The sequence below is a fragment of the Sceloporus occidentalis genome, unplaced genomic scaffold (assembly GCF_023333645.1).
Source record: "Sceloporus occidentalis isolate IW3139 unplaced genomic scaffold, rSceOcc1.0.p SCAF_9, whole genome shotgun sequence".
Classification (NCBI taxonomy): Eukaryota; Metazoa; Chordata; class Lepidosauria; order Squamata; family Phrynosomatidae; genus Sceloporus; species Sceloporus occidentalis.
Window position 1 is genome coordinate 14,749,585 of NW_028316989.1, and position 14,114 is coordinate 14,763,698.

The window sequence follows — 14,114 nt, forward strand, 5'->3', positions numbered from 1 at the left end:
AGCAGGAATTTGAATCCTGATCTCCCAGAGTCCTGCTCCAACACTCAAACTACTGTACCATGATGGCTCTGCTTATATTCAATTTATACATCAAACCTGAAAAAACCTGTTGTGTAAACATTTCAGCCCAGGATTTCCAGATCAAAACTGTCTCAGATTCTAAGATTCCAGGGCCCAAACTAAAACCTAGGGTTGGTCCCTTGTGGTATCAAAAGAGTCTGGATCCTAGTGAAGCTACCAATGTCATGTTACAATAGGTAGCCACTGAGCACAATACCTGTGATACTGTGGTATCAACCACAGATGCACAGAAAATTCCATTCAAATCAAAACTAAACACACACATATGTGTGCACATACACCCTTTTTGATATGGCACTCTTGTCCGGAGTTTCCTCCTCAAGGACTGGAGAAGATGATCCGGACCCTGAGATCTGGGAACCCTAAAGCAGCCAGGCAATTCTGATCTGAATGTCCCTGCAGTTGCTGGGCAAGAAGTAAGGTAGCAACATGGGATGCCAGTTCCCACAAGACACATTTGGTGACTGCGGCACATAAACTATTTTCACAGCAACCTCCTCTTCCAGCCCAACCCATGATCTGTAGCACTGAGCACTGAGAATTCCCAGCTCCTGAACCAAACACGCCTCTCTGTTATGCTTTGAACAGCTGCCTGGTGGGGATAGGAGGAACAAAAATACACAGGTGCATCTTTCTTTTGTCACAACACAGCATCACCTGAGACAATGTACCTGTAGCCTGCCTCTCCACAACGACACAAGAGACATGAGAGCCTCCTTTAGGTTGGCGTTTGGCAAGCCTTGCTTTATTGTGCCACATCAGGAGCACAATAAAACCTATCTTGAAAATCATGCTCTTGAAGCACTGCAGAATGTGGTCCCCCCCTCCTTTGTTTTCACTGAATACACTCTTGAGCTGAGCCACAGCAAGACTGAAAGCACTTTTGAGACATGTCAGAAACAGGAGAGATCACGCTGATCTCTAAAAGAGGATTAGTTACCTCTTTAACCATGTTTCACTTGCCTGACATTACACAAAGCTGCATCCTAACAAAGTATGTTTAGGGATTACAGCTCCCAGAATCCTCCATCCACCATGGTCCCTTGCATTCTGAGCTTGTAGTGTAAAGAAGAAACCCACATTCCAGGTGGATAGACTCCATCAAGGAAGCCACAGCTTTGACTTTGCAAGACCAGACCAGGGCTGTTGATAACAAACTTGGAGGTTTTCTATTCATAGGGTTGTCATGCCCTCCTTGAATCCCATTGTGAGAGAAAGGTGGGATATAAAACTTTGAAATAAAATAATATAAATAAAATAAGTCAAAGCTGACTTAAATGCAATTATCTACATAAAGGTATCTACATAAAAATAACATTTCCAAGCTCAGTATGGCTCTCATGATCATTTATAACCTGTACCTCTGAAGCCAAGGATTTCTGAAAACATTTCAAAGATTCAAATGGAAAGAATATTTGGTAATATTTTTAAGGGTTGAAAAATGTTTCTCACATGACAAGAAACATCGATTGACCTGGACAGACAAGGATCTTTGCAGTTCAACTCTTATTCTATCCCAAATTTGCTTGTTTGGGGTAAGAGGCAGGGGGAAGCATTATTCTACACAGAAAAAATATATATTATCTGCATGGAAAATGCAGCCTGTTTATGCACTTTTTTGTGCAAAACAGCCCCATGAGGTTTTGTGCACAGTATAAGTCTGGCACTGCAAATAGTCTTTGGAAAGTTTGAAGTTTTCAAGGAGGTTCTCACAGTAAGAAGAAAATTGCTAAAAGCCACTTGTGCCTTTCTTCCAGGAGAAAATTAGAAAAGAAATTACATCCTTAATCAAGAGAAGTGCTCTCTTGCAAATCTAAGGCCCAGGAGAAAAGTCATTCAGATAGCCTGGACCTAAGAGTGACAAGCTCCCTGTTTAGCTGTGTTTTTCCATCACCGAAGACAGCCTTCCCTAACTCTCAGCTTATTCTTGATTTCTGAACTCCCAGATTGGACTTTTTTAGTTCCTACTTTCCTATGAAATGCAAAGGGAGAATGGCAGTGAGATTCAGTTCTTTCCTACTTTCATGATACCAGAAAATGTCCCACTGCACCACCTTCAGGAATTGGCTGTAAATATGCCTTCAGAGCTTAAAAGGAGAAACAGAGTGAAAATAACCCCAACCATCTTCATGGAAATAGGAATGGAAAGAATATTCAACAACATTTTTTTAAATAGAAAAATGGGCAGGGTGTAGTGATGGGAGATGGGTGAGGGCACTGACAACCCAAATAAGAATTCACCCCCCATACACACAACAAAAAACCCCTTTTCCTTCAGTTCTCCAAATTTCTAGCATTGCATTGGCATAGTGGTTTGAGTGTTGGACTATGAGTCTGGAGATCAGGGTTTGATTCCCAGCTTGGCCATAAAACTTGCTGGGTGACCATGGGCAAGACCCATGCTCTCAGCCTCAGGGGAAGGCAATGGCAAACCTCCTCTGAACAAATCTTGCCAGGAAAACCCCATGATAGATTCACCTTAGGGTTGCCATAAGATGGAAGTAACTTGAAGGCACACAACACACACACACAGAGTTGAGCAATCTAGACATAAAAAGGAGGGAAGGAGATATAAATTTGAATCTTGCAAAGGTTAGCACTCAGATTTACAACTGTGCCTGGATCAGCAAAATGCAGTCTTCTGTCCCTGGTTTTATTTATCCATCTTGATCCCAGAGACCAATGAGCAAAGGATGACAGAGACCATAAAGTGAGCTCCACCAATTCCCAAACACAATTTTCTTATATGTAGGATCTATTGACTTGGGAAGCATTCATGTTACAGAACAGTAGCACAATGCCTCCACTTTAGCTGCTGTGGTTCCAACCGATGGAGTCCTGGGGTTTGTAGTTTGGTGAAGCACTGCAGCACTCTGGCTGAGAATTGTTAAGACTTCTCACTAAATGGTAGATCCCTGAGATGGAACCATTACAGTTTAAGTAGAATAACAGTGGTATAATTCTCAGTTATTCCACTACTCTCTTTCTACCACATGCTATCCAATACTTTTTTGGGGAACTTATGACTCAGTCTGATCAATTCCATTGATCTCCTGCTATATCTTCATTACCTAAATTTCTATCATGCTACTCAGCAGGTGACCTCAGAAAACCTTCCAAGAACTGACAGGTATAAAATACCAATTCAGAGATACTCTTCTAGGTCAATGGGATGGGCTACGAAAAAGAAATCCATTTAGTTATTCTATTCCCACCCCTGTCATCCAAATACTTCAGGACCTTGGGTTTTAAACTCAGGATTTGCTTTTGGCCTGCTCTATGGCCAATGAACAATTGATGTGCAAGCATAGAACTATGCAAAGGCTAAAATCAAGGTTGTTGCTGTTGCTGTTGTTTGCCTTCATTTCCCACTTCTGATGCCCCTTCATGGCAAGATTCATTGGAGGTGGCTTGCTTTTGTCTTCCTTTGAATCTGAGAGTGTGTCACTTTCCCAAGGTCACCCAGTGGGATTCCATGGCCGAGACAGGATTCAAACCCTGGTCTCCAGACTCATAGTCCTATGTTCAAACCACTATACCACACTGGCCCTAAAATCAAGATACATTTCCCATTATTATTGATGCATAGAGATGCCCCAGTTATGCTCATGACTCCATATGGTTTCTAAGGGTAAAGACAACCAAGTAGACAGATTCCCAACTGAAGACAAGTCTTATTGCATCACAAACAAAGAAAGCACTATAATTTCATATAGACTGGACCAATTCCATATAGATTGAAATGAGAGTGGTCTTCCTAGTCTGGGATTCCATCTGGTCAACCAGATGTAATGGGAAATGCCCAGAGCTTGGAAAGGTTTTCTTTTTTAAGTCTACAGTCCCAAGAAGCCTCACACAGTATGACCAGTGGATGCTGGGAGTTATAGTTCAATAAGGAAAATGTCCCAAGTTCTAGGACTGCTAATACATAAGACACAAAACCAATAATGATCTCTGTTTACCTCAACAGGAAGGTTAAGCTTCCAGGTCGGGGATGTACAAATTGCAGCCTTCCAGATGTTACTGGACTGTAATTCACATGTACAGAAAAAACATAACATATACATAGTTTCAAAATGGTAATGGTGGGATGATTGTAGTAATGAAATAAAAAAATATAAAACACCAATAAGTTACACAGTATACACCAAGGAGAAAAACATGCATGAAACACAAGCTGGAAGTCCACATGCAAAGGACTTTACACACACACACAAATGACACACAACTTAAAAAGTCAGCTCAACATGGATAAAGGCACACTTAATACACCGGACCAACTGAGCAGGAGGAAAACATAAATACTGTAAATAGTAAACACAGAAAGGTTCCTATGAACATACACCCTTGGGTTGTTGACAAACCTTTTTGTCCATTTATTTGTTGGAAGCAGAACTGTAACTTCTTGTAACGGAAACAGTCCAAAGTAGATGGCAAACAATTTAGACATGACCACTCCTAGGAACTTTCTGTAGCCATTTCTTGGGTCACACTCTCCAAGCCTTAGAGGAAAGCAATGGGAAACTTCTTCTAAAGAAAGGTAGCCAAGAACACCCTATGACAGGGTCCGTCATAAGTTGGAGTTGACTTGAAGGCACATTTTGTTGTTGTTCTTGTGTGTCTTGAAGTTACTTCCATTTTATGGCAACCCTAAGGCAAGTCTACCCCAGGGTTTTCTTGGCCAGATTTGTTCGAGGGGGGGGGGGTGCTTTTACCTTCCACTGAGGCTGAGAGAGTGCAATTTGCCTAAGGTCACCCAGCGGGTTACCATGGCCAAGCAGGGATTCGAACCCTGGTCCCCAGAATCATAGTCCAAACTACACAACTATAGAAGTAACTGAAATGTTATAGTCACCGCACTAAAAGAATGAGTTTCCGTTGTCAAGTTGCAACCAGAACATAACAGTAGTCATGACTTTATAATTGCAAAAAGTGGTTAATTACAAGTAACTAACTGATGAAAAGAGTTAATTAATCTGTTCATGAAAGGAGAAAAAGCTGCCACAGTCTTCCAGAAAGAGAAAAAGCGAAAATCCTCTCTTTTTGTTGATATATAGATGTGGTTGGCTGCCATGTCTGTGAGGCAGTGAATCTGCTCCAGTTTTGAGTCTAAACTTCAAAGCAGTTGTCCAAAGTACTGAATCCTATCCTACAAAATAGATTCAGCACATTACAGAGCAGAGCCAGTGTTGTGTGGTGGTCTGAGCATTGAACTAGACCTCCAAGAGGACAAGATTCAAATCCCTGATCAATCATGGAAACCCGCTGGATCCTCTTGGGCAAGCCACACTTTTCAGCCTCAGAGGAAGGCAATGGCAAATCTCCTCTGTATAATCTTGCCAAGAAAACCCAAGGGTTGGTTTGACATAAATTGGGGCTGGCTGCGTTGACAACAGTAATGAACAATGAGATCCAACTTGGTGGTGGGAGAGTTGGCCAAGGATTCTGGTCCACCAGGGTTCCCATTCTTACCCAGCTATGGAAACCCTCTTGGTGTCCTTGGACAAGTCACACTCCCTCTGTCTTAGAAGGTAATGTCAAACCAACTTACCAATGAAACCTTAGGAGAGGCTCATCATAAGTTGGAGTCAACTTATGATAACCATGTTTTAATGTGTGAAGGGATGTCATACTGAAGATGGAGCAAGCTTATTTGCTGCTCCTCCAGAGACTGGGGCACAGAGCAATCGATTCACACTACAGGAAAAGAGATTCCACCTCAACGTTAAGAAGAACTTCCTGATGGTAAGAGCTGTTCGACAGTGGAAGACGCTGCCTTGGAGTGTGGTGGAGTCTTCTTCATTGGAGGTTTTTAAAAAGGGCCTGGATGGCCATCTTTCAGGTCCCTGTGTATTCCTACATATCAGAGGGTTGGGCTGGATGATCTTTGTCTCCTCTTCCAATTCTACCATTCTATAAACTTGGAGGCAGATAGCAACAGTAACAAAAACAACAACTATATTCACATAGCTCTTTTACAGTTCATATTAAAGGCCAAATGTGATTCACTGACATGGAAGCCACCAGTCATCCTCATGAGCTGATCTTCCAACAAAACCCTTATTTTCTTCTTAATTAAAAGTCACCAATCCTACTCTGAAACCATAGCCTCCAAATTGCAAACCAAATCCCTTTTTTCCAAAGTGTGAACAAGAGGAGAAGAAACAAGTTACGTCTGAGTCCCCAATCTGAACTCAGAACCTCATGGCAAATGCATGCCGAATCCTTGAGCCCTTTATTACCGCAACCCTTCTTTCATCAGCAAGGGCTAATGAGACTCTCCTCAAGGTGCATCCTTGAAGTCTTGTTTGTTCTCCAGGAGAACACTTGTTACGAAAAACACAAATCTTTTAGAAACCAGTGCGGGAACTCCCAACAGACCCTCTCCAGCATGTGAGCTATCAAAGGCAAGGGAAGTTCTTTGAACAAGGTTTTTCATCTACGAAACACTTTGTTTAAATTAGAAACACCCCGTAATGACTCTTCTAAGGCACTTCATTAAACCCCACATAAGGAAAAAAAGAAATGAGGAATGGGGAAGAGAGGAATTCAAACCACCTCCGTTGGATGAGATCTGACACGCAATGAGGGGTGGACCTGCACTCCTTTGTTATTTGCAGACGGATGGTTGTCAGATATTTCTGGTGCTTTGTTAGCCTTCTGTCTTGTTTTTTAAGACCGGTGAAGCAGGAAGAAAAACAACCTTCAAAAACATGTTGTTGGGTTGTGTGTGTATGTGTGTTTGTGTGTGTTTTCTTAAAGGACCTGCCTCTGTGGAAGTTCTTCCAAATTCTGTTTGTAGAACTCTTTTGCCTGTTTCACCGAGGAGAGAGGAACTCTTTCAGTGGTCTCTCCCTCTGCGTGAAAGAGAATTTTATTCAGTAATCTTTCTTTTCCCTACTGTGTTTCATACTTAGTTTTTTTTCACCTTTTCAACCGCTCACCCTGTTTCCTTAAAATTGCAGGCCTGAGAGCTTGGCGGATTTGAGAGAAGGTTAAAAAAGTAACTTGTGAAAAAAAGAAGAAGAAAGAAGCAGAAACCATAGGCAAGGCGTTTTAAGGGATAATCAGGCTGGTAATACGACACCTTGCAGAGTCTTACCATCTCCTTTGATCCAAACAGAATGATGGGGCTGGAAAGTTCATCTAATCCTTCCAGGATCCCTTATAGGAAACTAACGTTTTGGAAAGTAATAAATCCAGGAAGATTTTGATGACTCTTTGGCTGGTAATGGGGAAAGTATAGCTTACTGAGGACAAAGAGGAAGATGGGTGTCAGCATCACCAATCTTATCATGAGTCTTTGATGCAAAGACAAGCCCTTATGGAGATAGTTGCTGGTTTGCTTCCCCCCCTCCAACATGCATGAAAAGGTTATGCTTCCCAGCTGCCTTCTCCAAGTTTTATTCAGTGGCAAAATGTATTTTAATAAAAATGACTCCTAAAGATTTCTGTAGCATGATTTGCATGTGGAATCGTTGGGTCAGCTCTGGTAAGGACATGGATGGGAGACCACCAATGAATACCAGGTGCTGTTGGCTATATGTTTGCAGTGATTCCCAAACTTTGTTTCTCCAGGTGTTCTGGACTTCAACTGCCAGAAGCCCTAGCCAGCTTGACCAGCAGTCGGGAATTCTGGGAGCTCAAGTCCAAAATATCTGGAAGACCAAAGTTTGCAAACCACTGTTTTAGAGGAAGGAACTGGCAAATCACCTCTGAGGATATCTTGCCTAAAAAATACCCCTAGGAAAATCATGGGGTCTCCATAAGCCAACAGGTGATTTGAAGGCACATGCAATCTCACACAGATCCTACATACCTCCAATTGCCCTGATTTGGTGGACACCGTTCAAAATAATCCTCTGCCATCCCACTTTTTCCCACAGCTTTTTAAATGTCCCAGTTTCTCTCTCCTCCACTCCCTTTCCTCCTTTGCCCTCAGCCTACTTCCATTGCTGCAATCTGAGTTCCAAATGCAAACTCAGCAGCGAAGAGACAAAGGGGTGGACTCTTGTCCTTCCCGGTAGGCTCAGGCAAAAGCCAACTGCTGCAGCTTCTCCTAGTTTATGGGCGCTTAATTATTAATATTGTTTGCCATCCTGACCACACTCTCATGTTGCACATCCACACAGGTCCCAGTTTTCATCTGTGACATGTTGGAAGGTATGATACGATATGGGATAAATTTTAAACAGCTAGAATAAAAAAGATAACAAATCAGCTTGGGAATTGCAATGCCAAAAAAGACAGGCCTCCAAAATCTAACTCTTTTCAAACCTGTTCTAAAGCCAGCCTTGTGCTTTTTCCAGAGCAGAACACCTGGCGTCTTTCAAACTGGGTCAACCATTTTCTGGATGTTTGATCTCTTGGCTTTGACTTAAAGAGGCATTAACACACCGTCTTTGGTGTTGGCAGGGCGACTGACCTCGGTTCCTGTTTTTAAGTGCCTCACATGCTACCAACTCATGTACGTTTTCAACGCAAAAATCTCTTGCCAGATTTTATATCCCGTCTATGGTGAAGGAGCAATGAGTTTTTTAAAACACACACACATATTTCAATCTATAGCTGAATTAGCAATAAGATTTAGGTCAAAAGATTTCCAGTTAATATCAACTCACTCATCAAGTCACAGCATGCCTTCTGTGAATCACAGCCCACACCTATGTCTTTAGAACAAAGTTGGGGAGGCTTACAACTTAGAAGAAGGAATGTTGCTAACTCTGGTGAATGTTCATCCAAAAATGTCGTCTTCTCATTTAATTTTTTTTATAGTCATTACTTTCCCCACTTTTTTTTTTTCAGGGATTTGGGGAGTGTTTGTCCAAATAGGTATCTTTCCCAAGATCTGCTTTTCCCAGTATACAGGGCAAATAAATTGGAAAACAAGCCTAATTACCCAAAAGTAAGCAGATCCCATCTTATCTTGGAAAATAAGCAATATCAGCTCCGGTTAAATGTTGGATGGAAGACCACCAATGAATACCAGGTGCCATAGGCTCCATTTCAGAGGTTGGAACTGGCAAAACCAGCTTGGAGTCTCCCTTGGCTAAGAAAACCCTGTGAAATTTATGGGGTCACTATAAGTTGACAGATGGCTTGAAGGCACATACACCCACAAAAAAAGCAAACAAAATGGTGCTCAGGAGTTTAGGAAGTTCCTTTATACCAAACTAGTTGTCCGTCTGTCCCAGCATCATCCATTTTGGCTGGGAGCAAATCTCCAAGACATCATGAAGGGATCTTTCCTATCAGTTGCAACCTGAGATGGAAGAGAAGGAACCTTGGACTAGGGATGGAATTCTTCACTGATTCCATTCTTTGAGTAATTTTCTTTCCACTGTGAAAATCTCTCTGAAAAGTGTGCAGTTAAAAAAAGAAAAGGAAAACTTCTTCCAAGTTTCACACAAAAGTTCCAAAATGAGAATGGTATTCAAAGGCTGCACCATTTCCAGAGTCTATTTGTCATTTGGGCAAATTCTGTGCAAAATTTACATGTTGGTGGGTGTCATACAAAATAAACAGTCTTTTCTGCACAAAAGACATCATTTTCTAAGCAGAAAATAACATTTTTGCACAGGAATTCTTTTCTGTGTAGAAAATGCTGTTCCATGTACACAAAGTCCTATTTTCTGTGCAAAATAAAATAAAATAAAATATTATTTTTAAAAAATCAAATGTTGCATAGTATATGTCCCAAACTGCATATTCCTCTCAGTTCAGAAACAAGTTGTTCTCAGCCTTCAGTGTTTCAGATTTTTTTGGACTACTGCCCACTGAATACCTTGTCAGTGGCTTTGTTGGTAAGGATTTGTGAAGGAAGAAGCCCAAAACACCTTGGTATCCAAAGTCTGAGAACTGATGGCATAAACCATGATGAATTGCAAAGGCACTTCACACTGAAAAAAGAGTTGCCCTCAGATAAACTCCAGGGTGCGAATGGAAAAGGCTCAGTCTATATCTGAGTCTTTACAACAGGTGGAGAGATAAGCTTTCGTCTACTATAGATCTCTGGATAATTTGCAATACTCCAAGATGGATTTCTGACTCCCAACTACTCACAAGTAGCAGCAGCAACATGACTTTCCCACACACACCCTTCATTATACTGTTGTAGGTCAAGAAAGCTTGGAGTCATCACAAGTCAATTTCCATGGGGAAGGACTGTGAGCCCCATTGAGTACCAGAACTCAGAAGTGTGGATCATGCTGTATTCCAGGTGTTCCTGGACTCCAGTTCCCATCATCCCAAGACAATGTAACCAATGGTTAATAGTTTTGGGAGTCACCGTCCAACTCCAACTGTGCCTATGTCTATATTTCCTTTTTCTTTCCAACTTTTTTCATGAGGCAGATATTTTGTAGATATTTTTTTAAAAAGAGATTTTTTAAAGCCTGTTGCCTGTTCTAGAGTGAAAGTCCCTTTCAATAACTAGAGCCTTACTCACCTTGCAGTGCTATGTCAGGACAAGTAGAACCACCTGCTACAACTCTCTCTGCTACATAGGTATGAAAGGCAAAGGTGCCATGTCTCCCTTTCATTTAATCATCTTCCCAGTGACTCAAAAGCTGTGCCACATAAATTACCTGCTCCTCTCCTCTTCTCCTTCAGGAAATCCATCATATTTGTACCTCTTGGTCACCTGGACCTTGTAAATTGTTAACTGAAACTGTCATCCGACATGTGCAATTTGGCAAAGACACCCTTGAGACTGTTGTCCTATCAGTGTCAGCTCAAGAAATATACACATCACATCTCTCATTCCCTCTGTAGCTGCTGTAGCTGCTATCCACATGCATATCACCCACTTCTCTAGCCTCTACAGACACAGTTGCCAGATGTCCAAACATGCATGCCCCAATCCAGAGTCTGAAAAAGTCCTATGTTTGAACTTCAACTCCCAGAATCTCTGAGTAAGTATAGCAATGGGGCTGAACAGGCTGGGAGTTGTCTATTTCCCCCCAAGCTCTGTCCAAAGTTGTTTTGTTTTCCAAATGTCAGAGAGAGACATAAGAGCCATCTGAAATTTCATCCTTTTGTTTTTGCTGCTTTGAGGAATGAAGCTGGAGCACTGTCCATTGTAGTATCATTATTAAAGTATGTGTTCCCTGACTGTCCTTTTTCTAAGGTTGAGAGAGCCAGTGTGGCGTAGTACTTTGAGTGTTAGACAAAGAGTCTGGGAAACCACGAATCCTCACTCATCCAGAGAAACCCTTGGTTGACTTTGGGCAAGCCACACTCCCTCAGCCTCAGAGGAAGGCAATGCCAAACCCCTTCTGAACAAAAATTGCCACAAAAAAAAACATGATATGTACCTTAGGGTCACAACGTGACAGAAGTGACTTAAAGGCTGACAACAACAAAAAGAAAATTAAGCTCACATATGCATGTTCTTCACCTGACTATTTGCAGCATTGAGCGACAACTTTAACATGTGAATGAACCAGCTATATAGACTTTCATGAAACATTTACCCCATATTTTAGTGCAATCTGAGCTCATACATTTGGGCACAAATCCAAATGATGAATTATGCCCATACCAACCAGGTTATCATAGAATCAACAAGAAAGGATAGCCCTGCAAACGGAATTTGAGATAATGAGATATATTAGAAATATATAGAAATTTGGCTTAAAATGCATTTTCCTAGTGGTGAGGAGGAAAGAGTAAAGTTTTCATAACATCACAAAAAACAAGAAATAAAACAGGACAGTACCTCCTTGCCAGATTTCTCAATCTCTACTGTCACAGTGGTGTGGTTCTTGTGCTCCTGGAACATGCAGAGATAGCAGATGCAGACTTGGTCAGTCTGGCAGAAGAGCTCCATTGTCTTGCCATGCACAGGGCATTTCCGGGCTTCAAAGTCCTTGATGGGATCTAGGAGCTGGTGGTCTCGGAAAGCTGCCCCTTCCAAGTGGGGCTTCAAGTGGAGCTCACAGAAGCTGGCTTGACACACCAGACAGGACTTGACAGCTTTCTGCTTGTTGTCAATGCAGGAATCACAAAGGACCTCTTCCAGGACTCGGGGCCTGGAAGTGGTACTCCGGCTGGCCCTGTTGTAGTTGCTTCTTTTGACGTCTCCTGATTCCCCGAGGGAGACTGTGGATTTCCTTAGATCGGAGATCGGCCCACTAGAATACAGTGGTTTTTTCACCTCCCCTTCATTAGCAAAGGGCTTCTTCATTTCCATATTGAACAAGGACTTCCTCAGATCCCCTCTTTCTGGGAAGGTCGTTTGGGATCTCCTCGTTTCCCCTAGTGGGAAATTCGGGAAGTTGGGCTTCTTAGACTCCCCAGACTCCATATTGAAGTAGGTTGACCTCTTCTCATCGGACGATTCAACAAACTGGATGATTGGCCTCTTCCAGTCACCCGCAGCATAAATAGAATTTTTCAGCTGGCCAGTCTCCATCGAGGGACTGGAGTTGTTTTTGTTGACGTCTTTCTCCCCTCGATTTGGGCTGGTGGCATTCTTCCCTTCTTCTCCTCCTTCCTTCTTAGGAGAAGTTGGGTTCTTCCCTTCCTCTTGCTTTCCAATGGTCCCATTTGTCCTTGCTGTCTCCATGCTGTAGGCTTTTGGCTAGATTCCTTTGCTCTTTGCTTTCTGCCCGGGCCTGCAACTTAGGAAACAGTCAAATTTCAACCTCACCTGTCTTTGTCACAGAAACGTTGTCGGCTCTTCTCCTAGCAAGGAATGGAAGAGGAATACACTGAAGGCTCTACCTAAATGCCACACCTGGAAATTGGGGAGGAGAAGGCTAACACCTGAATTATACTGGGCAGAGCCAAGGAGAGAGGGAGCGAAATGTTACAAAAGGCATCAAGAGATCCAGCTACATAGATAATTATACAAGACCGCCCCACCCAGGCACATTCCTGTTGAACCAGGTTGGGGAATGAAGAACTGTTTACGTGTCAGCTTACTTACTTACTTTATTTATTTATTTCAAAAATAATTTTCATTAAGAGACTGCAGCAACCAGTTTGGCCACCTATTTTGAAAGTGAATTATCTGTTGACGGCAGACGGGGAATGATCTGTTTGAAGGCCTGGGCAGTCTATTAGATACAGAGTAGTAGAAGGCCATTTAGTTGGGTGGGTCACTTGTGCGTATGTTCATGCAAAGAATGCGACTTGTAATTCAAATGAAGGCAAAGTATTTGGAAACCAGGTAGCTCACCCAAGATGCTAGAGGAGAGCACGTCAGCCTCAGTTCTCAAAAAAGTGGAAATCAGCTGAGTGCCATCTGAAGTCTCCATGAGGACAAAATATAAGGACAGTTGAGAATGTCAAGCTTTCAAGTGCCATTTTTAGTGCCAATAAGAGGCTGTGGGGAGTGTTTTGATGACATCTTCCTGCATAGCAGAATGGGGTTGGAATGGATGACCCTTCCAATTCTAGGATTCTATTATTTCAGACACGACGCTTTGAACTATTGCACTTTAGTATTCATCTCACTTATCTGATGGAGGAAAAAATTGTTTCAAATCTGCGCACGTTCCATTACAAGAGAGAGAGAAAGACTGTGCTAATAATGGCGGAGATACTATCATCCAGCCTTCACAATACATGATACTGAAAATATATTGTTTTTGCTAGTTAGGGGTGCACAACTCTGACACCCCAGTCAGCAAACTGCAGATACCCATCCTATATGTTTATTCCTATTAGCTGTAGATCTCTCGCTCTCTGAGTCTCATGTGCACACAAAGAGAGAGAGTTTTCTTCTGTGAATTGTCCTCCTATTTATCTGAACATCCAGCTACCTTTTAAAGCTTTTAATAGCTGCCAGGGCATTTCAATAAATAAGGACGTTATGGGTTTCTGTGCTTTTAATTTTCCACATTAGGGTTTCATTGCTAGTACACATTAGATCTTCCTTCCACCTCCTTTTCCCGAAATACAGGAGAAACTCTACTTTGGGAGGGGGGAAATGGTGGAACACAGGTCATAAGTTTTTATCTATTGTTGTTGTTTTTATGAGTGCTGTTTATGAGTTTATATACTGGGGAGCAGATCCTATTCCTCCT

At 42.1% G+C, this 14,114-nt stretch overlaps 1 protein-coding gene across 2 annotated transcripts in view; it reads right to left on the bottom strand.

Moving 5' to 3' along the window:
* Positions 1–12,649, bottom strand: part of TRIM29 (tripartite motif containing 29) — a 46,018-nt gene extending 33,369 nt beyond the window's left edge. For both annotated transcript variants that reach the window (XM_089538554.1, XM_089538553.1), the window contains exon 1: positions 11,801–12,649. In XM_089538554.1, the coding sequence (XP_089394680.1) occupies positions 11,801–12,649 (849 nt within the window). The remainder of the gene's footprint in view (positions 1–11,800) is intronic.
* Between the last annotated feature and the right edge of the window lie 1,465 nt (positions 12,650–14,114).